The sequence below is a fragment of the Oenanthe melanoleuca genome, chromosome 10, assembly GCF_029582105.1.
Source record: "Oenanthe melanoleuca isolate GR-GAL-2019-014 chromosome 10, OMel1.0, whole genome shotgun sequence".
Lineage (NCBI taxonomy): Eukaryota > Metazoa > Chordata > Aves > Passeriformes > Muscicapidae > Oenanthe > Oenanthe melanoleuca.
Window position 1 is genome coordinate 21,911 of NC_079344.1, and position 13,515 is coordinate 35,425.

Here is a 13,515-nt window from a genome sequence, read left to right on the forward strand (position 1 = left end):
ACATGGTCTAACGGTTGCATGTAAAAATGGAGAAGAACACGTATTCCCTCAAAATAGAAGAAATTCAGTATTTGAAGAATCTGACATTCACTCCTCAAAAAAACACACCTGAACCAGAAGCCTGTAGGCTCATTTGGTTTCCTTTGCCACATGCACACGTTTCTAGCCCCCAGCTTTTCCTTAAATAACTGGTATTTAGCTGGTAGTGGGGATTAATTGCAATACTGTGCGATAATACCTACATCTCTGGGACTCCTCTGTGTCCTTGTTAGCCTTGTGAATCCCATCCTGAATTTCATCTAGCCAAAGTACAGCTGTTTCATCCTTTGTGTCCTGAAGAGAATACAACAAGGAAAATATACTGTATTAAGAGATAATTATCACTATTTTTGCATAACCTATATTCAGAAATAGCCAATAGAGAAGTTTTCCATATCAGAGGAAATAAGAAGTATTTCAGTTTTCCTAACTGACTCCAGCACAAGGATATCACGTGGATTTGTGACTGGCAGAGACTATTATGGCATTATCAAACTCAGTATTTTCTCCCAGACAAAAAAAATCTTTTCGGGAAACAGAAAAACAATAAATTCTATCAATGGGAATCACTCTAATAGCTGAGCGAACACAAAGTCAGGGACTTGGTACCAGCTAGTCCTAAAGCCATACTAGCTAAGAGGATATGATTTCCCAGGAAATTAGTCCCTCAACAGAAGGTGACTACACAGAGCTGCCAATGCACATCTGTGTGCAGAAACTAATAAACCTTTGGGTAACTAATGTCACATCAGGCTGTTCATTTTCTGTGGTCAATAAACTTCACAAGCCTGTACAAACTAGCAAAGCAAAAAGTATCATACATATTGTGGATACACTCAGCAGTAAAAGCCATGTTTTAAATCTTTATTTTAACAGATTGCTTGTCAAGGAGCTGTGCTCACACAGTATCCTGTATTTTGGCTGGGAAATCCAGCCAAATGAGCTAATGTTACATGCAGAAATTTGAGAGGAGGAAAGGGACAAGTGTTTTGCAAATCCCAAAATATACATAAAGAACAATGACCCAGGAGTTGCCAAGCAAAAGCTTCTCACCACCCACTGCTGCTTCCTGCAGGAAATGCTAAGATGCAACTGCCATCCCTCTGACAACTTTCCTCACACAAGAAACATTTAGTTCTGGAATGGAATAATAATCACACCGAACAAAAGAACCACTATTTACAACATTCAAGAGCTTTAAGGCCAGACTTAAAATGAACACTTCGTTACATGCTTTCCATATTTTTCCCACTGTTTTGGCAGATCTGAAACTAGCTGCTAAATGATACTTCATTCAAGAGATTAACATGACCTTCACAGGCAGATTTCATCTGAAAGCCAGACAGTCCCACAAGAGTACCAGCAATCAGCAAAATTCCTGTCCAGAGTGTGGGGGAGAATCATCACTGTAACTCTGCTGTACTAGCTACCCACAGAAGTCAACCTGAAGACTACCAAAACCATCTTATGCTTCTCTACAGTTTTACTGCTGCAAGGCTTTCTGCAAGGTACACACAGTGTAACATACTGCAGAGTCTACTGGAGTAGATTCTGTAGTAGTATGGACTGTATGGAGTATCCTCTAGTAGACTCCATAGTATAGAATCTTTTTTTCTCTCTCATGGCATCCCATCAGAAACATGCATGATACAGCACTCCCCATTCAAGTAAGCAATTGTACAACATCTTCAGGGGAACAATAATTCCTCTCAGCCCCAAGGTACAGAAATCACTGGTTCATAACAGTTCACTTCAGATTGTGCTTATTTCCCCCACATTGGTACTTTATACATCATAGATCTGTCTATTTCAGGAATTACTCCCATGTCACTGGGAGAAGCCTTTTATTTATCTTTTATCTTAATATCTTTATTTATCTTATGCCTAAATAAGGTAATTTCATACTGACTCAGAAGTTACCAGCACCTTCTGGCACAAGTTTAAGCACAGGATAAAAAGATTTCATTGTTTCATTCTGACTCAGCGAGAGGAAATGCTTCGGCACAAAATGGATCCTGAGGAACATTAACCCTTGTCAAGAGCGTTGGGAAAGCTACTTAATGATTTTCATCAGAATTGCATATAGCTTTCAGCTATCATCACCACATCAGTTAACAATCAGTCAAAAACAAAATGTTCAACAAAATACAGACCTTAGCCTCTATACAAAATTGTGCATTGCTAAGAGGGCAATGAGCTCCACAGCAGAAAAAGGAAAACAAAACACTCAAGCCACTGAAAACAGACACTTGCTACTTCTCTGTAAATAGATAAGGAGAGAATCAGTGTCCTATCCCTACTACCCAAAAATTACTTGCTTACACACATGTGCACTCGTCATCCATTCTTACACCTGTAAGATGAAACTTGCTCTTCCTCTCTTCATCTTCACTTTTCAGTTAGTGAAAGCTGCAATTATATACAAGTAGGAAGAAGTCCTTGGCCAATGACAACTTCTGCTTAAAAAGTCTCAAGCTATGTAAGTGTCATCAGGTGAACAACAGCATATATTTTGCTGGTAACATGTATGTTGCTTCACATCTTTTTTTTAATTTATCACTTCACAGATTTTTCCGCTTTCAGAAACTTTATTTTTGCCATATATAACTATGCCTAAGACAACTTTTAACAAGGAACATTAGAAGAAAATACTTGAGCTTGTAGAAAGCTTGCAATCAGACGTTCAGTACTCCTGGAATGAACATGGTCTCCTCACAAAAACAGATGATGAATATTGTTTTTCCACATAAAAGGTATGTATCTCACTTGGGACCCAAGTTTAGCTGTAGCAAGCCACCACATGCACTTAATATCCTTATACCCATCTCCACAGTTCATGGATTCATACTATTGGCTGAAAGCTCTCTTTCTTGTACAGAATGATCCAAACTGCTTGGTTAAGATCAGTTGAAGATATGCAGAATGCCAACCTCTCCTTTTTCAATTTTGATTCCTGACTTTCAAGATCAGTAGGAATCTAGTAACACTAATGCAAAGGTCTTTCAAGAGGTGCATTTAACTGCACTCACCTGTGCTTTCTCTCTCTTGGCTCGAAGTAGTGTATCCTGGTAATGCTGTGCTACCTTCGGGACTACACCCTCCAATTTTGCTGCAGGAGTCTGTAAGGCTTGAAGAGTCTTCTTGGTGTCCCCTTCATCCAGAGCCTCATTAATAAGACCAATTGCCAAAATCCCTAGGGAGGAATGCAAAGGGGGAGAAAGACAAAGTTCCATTCTTAGTCAACAATAATCACAAGCATTGCTCTAGTAGAAAGGTGCAGTTAGTCCTTCCTAAATCAAGTAACAGCTCAGAAGCACAGTATTTTTAACAGAAAACATTACTTACTAGTAAAGAAACCAAGGCTATTTTTTCCCCCTCAAAGTAGTCACAATTCTTGAGCATTGTAATTTAAAAAATATAGTTTCAGAGAAAGAAACCCAAAAACTCAGGGAGACCACATGCAGGGACAAAACAGAATCATCAGACACTCAGCTTAAAGCTTCTAGAAAACCCAAATGGCCAGAGTTCACAATATTCCAAGGTTCTGGCTTCTCCAGAAAGAAATTTACACATGAAACTAAAGACTTGCATGGAATACCATTTAAAAATACAGTAATTCCATATTTCAGAGAACTCTTTTATTGGGAACATGTATCAAAGAAGTGGATGCTATTCAAGTACAGTAAAATTTACCATTCAGCAAAATAAAGACCTTACAGTTAACTAACAGAGTCTACATCTATAGCAACTGTGTCCTCAAAAATCATGAAATAACTCAGGTTAAGATGAATCTCAGAGCTCATCCGATTCAGCTCCCTCCTTAAAGAAGGATTTGTTCAGTGCAGAACAAAGTCTTTTAGACAAAAAAAAGGAGCTCAGTGTTGGAATCTCCAAATTTGGTTATTGTATTCAAAGATTATGACTCTTCAACACAAGACTCACAAAGCAGAAATTCATATAAAAAATAGAACATCTGTATATTTGGATGGAGTAGAGGTGAGGGAAAAATATATGTTAAGGACATTGCAAGAACTGCATCACTAAAATGATGGCATGACTTCTATCAAAAAACAGATATAATAACTTAAGAAAGGGCACAGAAAAAAAATATACATGCATATACAAAGATATATCTATACACAGATATATAGATAGAGATATAAATAGAGACACAAACATATAGATATATATCTATAGACATGGCCACAAAGCTTGAGGACCTTCTCTGACTAATTTAACTTATTCATAGAAAGAAGATATATTTTATCTTTGCATAAGGGCATATACAAAGCAGACCAAAGAATTAGGAAATTCCCCAGGAGAACAATTTACCTCATTACAGGATTTTCTACACCTTTTGTTACAGGATAAGGAGCATTAACAGAAACAGGATGTTGGGACTACACAGACTTTCAGAATTCCACTGTGACCGCTTACATAGAAAAGATACCATGAACCGAGCACCAGGGTGCGCGCCCCCAGGGTGGCGCCCCGTTTGTGTGGTTCCAACAAATCTACTTACGTGAGCCCAATAGAAAACACAGTGTCTATTTGGAGATGCAGGAAACAAGTTAATCAAGATAGCAAACTTTTAATTTACAAGTTAACCCTCTCTAGAGCATAAGCTTTGCAAGGTGAAACACAACACTCACAACAAGGAGCGGCAGAAGACATCTGCTTGTCTCAACAAAAACTTTTGTGTACAACAAAAACTCTAGCATCACCTCCACACTTGTGACAAATCTCTCCCACTTTATGCTGCAAGGCTTTGAGCCTTGCTGAGATATTAAATATTATAAAACTGTAAATATTACAAAGACGGCTTCAAAGTTACTGTCAAACCCAAGAGGTTTTCAGTATTGGTCATAAACAAAAATTAAGAACCCTTAATGAAAACAAGAAGAAAAAAGAAAATTAAACCATATGAAACAGAACATCACAAGGGTCTACTGAAGAATGGTAAAATTAAACAAACTTATTTTCAAAGACTCCTCTATCCCCACTCTGAATTTTAAGTCAACTAATACTGTCTTTGCAGAAAAAAAATTACTCCAATTTTCTGTTCTGATGAAGTTGTCATAATAACACTCAGGCCCAGTCTTTTATCACTGCTAAAAGACTTCTATTAACATAACTACCACTGAGAAATAGAAATTAAAAAACATGCAAGGCTAGAAGCATAGACACTACATTAACACTCATTCACCATTTTCAGTTTGCATCAGTAATTTTTTTCCTCCATGAGTATTTAATTTTCAGTACTACACTTGCTGCATAGAGTGGTTTGGGTTGGAAGGGACATTAAAGATCACCTAGATCCAAGCCCCCTGTCACAGGCAAGGCACACCTTCCACTAGACCAAGAAGACTACAGACCAGGCTGCTCCAAGCCCCGCTGAACCTGGCACTGCATATGGATGTATACAGCACACCTCTTCCAGCTCTCTTCAACACAGGACTAGTGACGAAACATCTATGGGTGAGTGCAATGCATTAGTGGTGATTCCTCAATCACACCTTTTATAAAAATGCAAAGGAAAGTTTCCATGTTCCAGATGAATAAGCCCTCAAGGGAAACACCGAGCAGTGCAATTTCAGGGCATAAGACACACAGCAGGATTAGCTTCAGAAGCATGGTCATGGTGACAGCTCAAATATCAGTGTCCCTGCACCCAGAGAACTGGAGTCTCACCAGTGATCTGTGTTAGACACACATGACTTCAGAGAGTTTTTGCACATCTTCCGATTAGGGAGCTAAATACTGGGAAGGTAAAAAGATCAATGCAGATAAAAAGGATTAAAAGGAATAAAAGGAAGAAGAGGAAAACCTGAACAGGGAAAAAGTTGCCATCAAAGAAAGGATAAGACTTCAAGAAAAATATCTTCTACTGTACGCAGCAAATTAGAAAGAAGGATGAAGCACTCCAAGACAAGGCTACAATTGACTGAGAGATTTTGGTAAAACCAGCTTAAATTTGGAGTATTGAAGCAAAATTAGAAGATTCTAGACTAATCCTAAGCACTGACACCAGACAATGCATTTTCAATCCAAAAAAGGGTTGAAATTTACACTTGAAGGATTAATAAACAGTTTTGAAATACTGACATCAATACCACAAACACAAAGGACTGCCTGATCTCTCCATCAACAAACAGTCCTGCAATCAAGACTCTCACATTACAGATCGCCAAGTCCTATTCACAACTAAGATCTTCCTAGGTATCTAACATACAACACAGGTCAATCAATAACTTCTTGTATTGACACGCATCTAATTTTAGCACTCCTTATAAGCTATGATTGGTCTAGCATGAATTGAACAGAAAAACTTACTTTCATGTTCTTCATGCACAACTTTATTCACATGATCAACACATGATTGGATATCATTCCATGTGATAAATTCATTTCCTTCTGCACTTCTTTCAGCTTTCAGCTTCACCAAACCATCTATGTATCTGTAAGAAAAAAAAACTCAAACCCAGTAAACATCACATTGCAACAAGCACAGGGAGCACACAACCCAGCACTAAGAACTGCACACAAAGCGGGAGAGGTAACATGAGAGAGAAATGCTTATGTGTGTGGAGGATGTCAGCACAAACAGTGAAGCTGGTAAAAACAGACAAAATTGCCAAACAGAAAAAAGCACTGAAACACTGAATAGGAGTCCAGGGCAAAGAAAATGGGTGGGTGAGCTGGCATGAGTACTAGTGACAACCTAATGGTATTACAGCATGGCTTTAATGTGAAATCCATGAGAAAGCATTGAGAGACAGCACGGGAATCAGACCAGTAAGAAACAACAATTGCAAAAACAAGATGCAAGAGACAGCAGGGATTAAATTCATACTGTAACAAATAATTTAAAATTTAAGAGAGGGAAAAGAAAATTCATGAAGTCACAGAATATAAGCAACATCAAGGACAGGTACAATTCCTTGAATTACTCACCTCTGCGAGTTCTCATCCTCAATGTTTGTAAGGCCTGTGACAGCACTGCTTAGTTGTTTCCACACTGTATTCATATCCCCTGAGTCCAAAGCCCTGTTAATCAGGGCCACAGAAGACAGCATCTCTACAGCAACAGATAGTTCTGGATGGGTGAGGTGACCCTGCATACAAAAAAGACAACAAATTAATTCTATTCGCTCTATACAAACCATTGCTGAACATAGAAAACAGTGGAGCAGCTGTCAGAACAGACATGTAACAAGGCAAAGGGACATCCTTTAGGACAACAAAGCAGAAAGTGAGTATCATAAAGCTAGAGCACCAAGTAAGAGACGGAGGTACACTCTTACAAGGCCAAGCAGATCAAGATTTAAGCATTAAACCACATCAGAACAGACTGAACACCAAAGCAGTCCTGTGAAGTCTCAGGACAGGTTTGTTCCAGAGAATGCACTTAAGAAAACAGACAAGGTAGAACCAATGACCCACGCCAACAGAAATAACGGAGAAGGTGATACTTACCTCAGGGCTCTGTTGCTGCAAGGTAGCCAGCTCTCTTTGGTAAAGATCTGCAGCAAATGCATAAACCTCGGGTAACTGGGCCTCTGGATTCATCATTTCTGTCACAGTTTTCTCAGCATCACCCATTCGAATTGCTGAATTAATTTTGGCTACTGCTGCCAGTCCTTAGAAATTCAAAGAGCATAAAGAATAAGGAAGGCAGACAGTCGAGACTCCCATAAAAACAGCACTTCTATTTTACTCAAATACTTAACTAGAGAAAGAATAATATCTGAACTGCAGGAAAAGAGCCAAACTCTCAATCCATACACCCTCAGTTAGTTAGTCTTCCATTAATGGAGACAATTAAAACACATAATGCTCATGCTTAATACTAGTTCACCTTTTTGTCTGGATATCAAGGGACTGTTTGACCATTTCAGTATTCTGATAGTAAGAAGCCTCATTGCAAATTTTTCATGGGTGAATCATACCAATTTTCTCTTCCTTTCTACCTCTGTCCTGCTCAAGGCAGTAATACAGGCACTCCGCAGTGGGTACATGCTGGCTAACTTAAAACACCAGAAGTAGGTAAACAAATGTGGACTTCCACGCCTAAAAAGTAAGGTACTTCGATGGAAGTTGCCTACTTAATTCAGCATTTTATATTTTCCTCTTCAATTTTAAATCCTATCTCCTCAAATCTCTGGTAGTCTCCTTTCTACCTATCACAAAGTGAATTGCTCCTGCACTGTAAGAGAGCTCTGTGTGGTCTCAGAAGCATCTATCAAAAAACAATCAGCAAATGATCTACATTTTATTTGCTAGCTAATATTCAGAAACAGTAAAGGCTCTGTAGCTCAGTGTGAATGATCAGCAGGTAAACCTATCTTTCACATCTCTTGTAGCAATCCAGATTTTCTTCACAGATCCACAGCACAAAAATTCAGAAAAGTACTCTATAAAAAGAGGTTATTTAAGGTGGACGCCAAAATTCTGTTTCTTAATTCAAATTATGTGCTATTATCTCCAGCCACGTTGTAAGAGCTGTGTAAAAGACACTGCAAATAATTAGGGCAACCAATTTTCTTTAATGCTCCTAGCAGCTACAAGTACTTAAAAAACATTCATAATGACCATTCATAATAGACTCAAATACTGTGCTGCCTCATTTTCTTGATCACATCCATGGTGACTTTGCTGCAATAATTTCTGCTGATCCTTACTTTGCTGGTACTTTTGTGCTGTCCTGTTAGCAGCATCCACTCCCAACTGCAACTCTTCCTTCTGCAGAGGACCTGTAAGGCCAGCCTAAAGAAAAAACAGAAACTGTAAGGGTGAAACAATGCCAAGTTAATTTCAAATACCTCAATAAAAATACCCCACTTGAACTTAAAACAGAAAGAATGACGTATGCATAAGGAAATCAGAAATCACTCACCAGATTCCTAGTTCAGGTGCTGAAAGATCATATGTGTACAACCTGATCTTGTCTATATCAGAACTGCAGTCCCATGAACATGAACATAGAAATTAAAGGCAAGACTGCTTCCAAAATGATAAATATTTAAGACAAAAGGCACAATTTTGTGGGAAAAGACTCGTTGTACACAAGCTGTGTGCTGGAGTGAGATTAGCAATTGTGCAATTTGGCATGAAATAATCCATCACACAATGTTGCACTTTACCTGTGAGCAACTATAGAATTAGCAGAACACCAAAATGGACAACATGCAGCTTTGGCTTACGCATACACACTTCTTGGACTATATGATATTACACAAATAAATACAGAAAATGAGACTGAGTAACTAGGGAGGCAGGAGGGCTTTAATAATTGGGGTAGCATCACAGAATCACTACAGCTAAATAAGACCCTTAAGGATCATTGAGTCCAACCATACACGTAATACTGCCAAGTCCACCACTAAATCATGTCCCTAAGCACCATGCCTGCAAGTGGTGTATTATGGTATTCTCCACAGTGAAAGTAGTTCATGCTTACCTGATACATGTTTATAAAACACATTAATTCACATTATTTTGGCACTGACAATATCAAAATGAGGGAGGACACACCTTAATTTTAATAGTCCTATACACATGCAAGTTGGTAGTTCAAGGTTTGGTCAATTATATGTACACCTACATACAAACATTATACTGGCCTTTCACATGCAAAGACCGAAGCTAAATAATAGGCTTACTGAATGCTTCCATATCTTAACACTAACTTTTTCCAGCCAACACTAAACTGTAATGCAGGTATATACCAAGTGATTAGTACTCAGTTGTATGGTGAAAGATGGGAGCAGGGGAAAAACCTCACACATCAGGGTAATCTGCACTTTTCCATACCTCCTGTTTCTGTTGCCTATCACTCAAAAACTGCTTGAAATACCAGTCACAATTTTCTCGCAGCAATCCTCGCAGTCCCAGGGCTGGTGTTGCCAAAGCTTCATACAGTGCTAATACATCTCCTCGTTCCAAAGCCAGGTCAATCTTCGATATGGCTGTGTGTGCTAGCAACAGTTAAACAGACTCTTGAGAAAGTCCCATGGTTTACACATGGTTTACTGCTCAGAAAGAAATACTCTTAGACCTGATAGACAGCAAGTAAGGTATGTAATACAAAAGAAACACTTCCAAAGTCAATCATGAAATCAATTATTAGGCTGAAAAACAGGCTAATGGTTGGAAATGGCACTATTCAAGATGAAGAATTGAAGGGCCCAGCAACACAAACAATACACTTCCAAAAGGAAGGGTAACAGAAGTCGTAGTGAATTAAGCTTACAACTATGTACTGATAATGACTGAAAAATCAAAACAAGACCAAACTCAACTAATAATTGAAGAAAACTGAAACATCCCACCACTAAAACAATCCATAAACACAGGGGAGCTGCCTTTAAATTTTGTCAGCATTATAGAAAAAGAGAAGTATGGGTATCATTTTGAAATACTCCTTTAATTAAGACTATTACTACAACATGATACTTACTGTTCACTTTATTGATGTTTCCCTGAATCTCAGCTTGAGTTAGAAGTTCTTCATACACATCCCTCTCTCTATCTGAACTTTCTGAGGCAATCTGAAGATGAAATAAAAACTAATCAGAGTTTCTACAGCTGCCTTCTCCCTTACAGATCTTCTAGCTGAAAAGGTCGGGTAACTGTTTACCCATACAGAGCTGTGATAGGTCATACATACACTACCTCTACACATGCAAAAAGAAGCCCTAGACATAAATACATTCAGAGTAACTACTGTCAAATTCTGATACAGACAGCATGGAAACATCTTATTTCAATGTAATGGACTCTACTGAACATACAGTAGAGCTCCGGAACATAGAAAGCAATATATAGAACTGGACATGTGTTATACAGTGTTCTAAAGCAACATGGACCACATCCAGCATCAGTCAGTTTTGCTCATCATTTCACTGTTAGGAAAACATATCTATGATATCTAAAATATCTAACATAAAAACTGACAGGAATTTTGTACCTATGTGGCCCATATTTCAGACAGCTAAACAGATTAATGTAGCTAATTATTGCCTGTTTTCTGCAAGATAGATTACTGGGGAACATAATAAAATGCCACAAGGAGTAAATCCACCTAAGACTACACATATAGGACCTTAACACACATTCAGCGAATTCCCCACAGTTTACACTGCAATACAAAATAGCAATGCATGCAAATGGTTTGAAAGAACTGAGCTACCCTATTTTTAGCATTCTCCATCTTGTCTTGTTTTGCTCTGTAGAGTGTGTCTTGGTAAGTGGATTCCAGTTGATCATCCAGATTTATTAGCATGGCATTAGGGTTCTTCATTGCTGTAAGAGTGTCAGCTGGAATCTGACGGTCAATTGCTTCATTAATGGCGATGACAGCAGCATGCACTGAAAAACAAGCCACAGTCTGCCAGTAAGTCCCAAATAAAACAGCACTGTTAAAAATCAAGAATCCCTTCTTTGAAAAGAGCAGAAAAATTATCTGAAAATTAACTGGAAAGCAAAAGAATTACTAAAGTATCTCATTCCATCGTGGCTTTGTGTTGATGAAAACAATATAGCAGCCTACTTTCTACTTACAATATTTTAAGTAGTCAAATCTCCATGCTCCAGAAAAAAGAAAAATACACAAGGGAAAGAATAAAAACATCTTCCCAATTTTCCAAAAGGCCTATCAGAAAGACTGTTGTGCTAGGCTTAAAACCTGCAGCATTAAAACCAACACTTAACTGATCTGCCAATTTGAGTAGCAAACAAAATGCCATTTTTCCTTACGTGCAGCTTCATCCACAGAAAGTTCATTTGCAAGAATTCCTCCAATCTTGCTGAAGGCAGGCATCTGAATACCATACTTCTCCAGTTCAAGCCTCATATTACTGATTTCCTCCTCTGAAACATATGTTAAAATAGTGTTAACATGGGTTTTTAAATCCATTAGCACTGCTATACTAACTGCTACTTAAAAAGAAAAAAAAAAAGGACAGCTACAATAGATGACAATTATTATTTTAATATTTTGAATATAACTCAACAAGTGAAACCAAAGAAATGAAAATGCTAAGACATCTGCACACTTTCCTAAAATCTACATTTCTCCCAGAAATTCGTACAGGAGTATTCCGCAGTTTTGCTTACTAGAAAACAATGCAAGAACTCTCATGAGGAGCTGGAAACAGACTCCATTCTAAGGTACCTCGACTGCAGTTGCCAACAGGTCAGGAAAATGCACAGGCAGTAGTTTTAGACTTTCTTCCCCACAAACAGACTACACTGAGAGAAGCGAATGGAGTGCGTCAACACATGCGGTTGCTAAATACCATACAACTTTAAAAGTGAGTTAATAGTTAGCATTTTATAAGTATAATCAACAATCAATTTGCAGGGAAATCAAGTTTATACACCTTTTAAACCAGATGCATGTCCTCGGGCAAAAGCGTCGCTAATGCAAAACATTAAATTGGACACTTCCGCAAAACTAAGGAAGTGAAACTTGGAGGAGGTATGTGGACACACACTTTTGTGCTGGCATCTCCTGCAGCAGATCAGCTGTCAAAACACTTCTTCAGCTGATGACACCTCTAAACTGTCACAGGAGGTCAGAGCCATGTACTAAGTTCCAAATTGAAAACTCTCCCAAGGAGAAGGATGCAAGGCTTAAGCATGTTACAACAGTGACAAAAGAGTTAAGGCATTGTTATTTGTGAAAGTAAATGATTACAGAACTGATGATTGTCTAACTGCCTGGCTCAGAAGGTGGCAAATGAAGACTCTTTTTCTTAAGTTACTACAACTCCTCACAGCTATTAATTTATAACTTTATTTGCATTTAGGATATTGACAGCAACAATCCTCAAATTGACCTAAACAAGTGTTCAACAACTGATCTAGAAGGGTATGAGATACAGGCAGCATATGTGAGTGTTTTTTTACCTGTGAAGTCTACCTTGCCATATAAATCCTGAATCTGTGGGGCAAGACCCAGTTTAAAAAGGTACAGGCTAGAAAAGAAAAGAAGCAAATAATTAGAACTAGTCATTTTTACTTGTTCTGACGATGATACAATTTTAGGAGATACAGATTCAAGGAGATGTAAGCCAATATAACAGCTGATAACCACCAAGAGAGTGAGCTGACTCTTCTCTTCCCCCCCTTAGGTGAAAGCTAACTGGCCCACCACTATGAAGTCTTTGCAGAATTACAGAACAGTTGAGGCTAGAAGGGCACTCTCAAGTTTGTCTTGGTCAAGCTCCCTTTTCCAGTCAGGTCATGTAAGATGAAGTTTCCCAGGATTGTGTCCAGATGGCTTTGGAGGATCAAAACAGCGGAGACCCCATGTTTCAGAGCAACCTGTGGCACTCATTGGTCACTCTCACAGGTAAATGAGACATTTCCTGATGTTAGGAGGGACCCTCCTGTGGTTCAGATTATGCCACTTGCCTCTTGTCATGTCATGGGGATGTCATCAATAAGAGCCTGGCTTCACATCTCGTTTGC

At 38.5% G+C, this 13,515-nt stretch overlaps 1 protein-coding gene across 1 annotated transcript in view; it reads right to left on the minus strand.

The window, feature by feature from the left end:
• The window catches only part of IQGAP1 (IQ motif containing GTPase activating protein 1), a 47,628-nt gene that overhangs the window by 21,910 nt on the left and 12,203 nt on the right, over positions 1-13,515 (minus strand). The window contains exons 6-16 of the mRNA XM_056499592.1: positions 12,952-13,019; positions 11,797-11,910; positions 11,231-11,409; positions 10,499-10,589; positions 9,853-10,016; positions 8,721-8,805; positions 7,516-7,679; positions 6,994-7,154; positions 6,373-6,497; positions 3,069-3,232; positions 243-333 (exon numbers count right to left, since the gene is read on the minus strand). Of these exons, the coding sequence (XP_056355567.1) occupies positions 243-333; positions 3,069-3,232; positions 6,373-6,497; positions 6,994-7,154; positions 7,516-7,679; positions 8,721-8,805; positions 9,853-10,016; positions 10,499-10,589; positions 11,231-11,409; positions 11,797-11,910; positions 12,952-13,019 (1,406 nt within the window). The remainder of the gene's footprint in view (positions 1-242; positions 334-3,068; positions 3,233-6,372; positions 6,498-6,993; positions 7,155-7,515; positions 7,680-8,720; positions 8,806-9,852; positions 10,017-10,498; positions 10,590-11,230; positions 11,410-11,796; positions 11,911-12,951; positions 13,020-13,515) is intronic.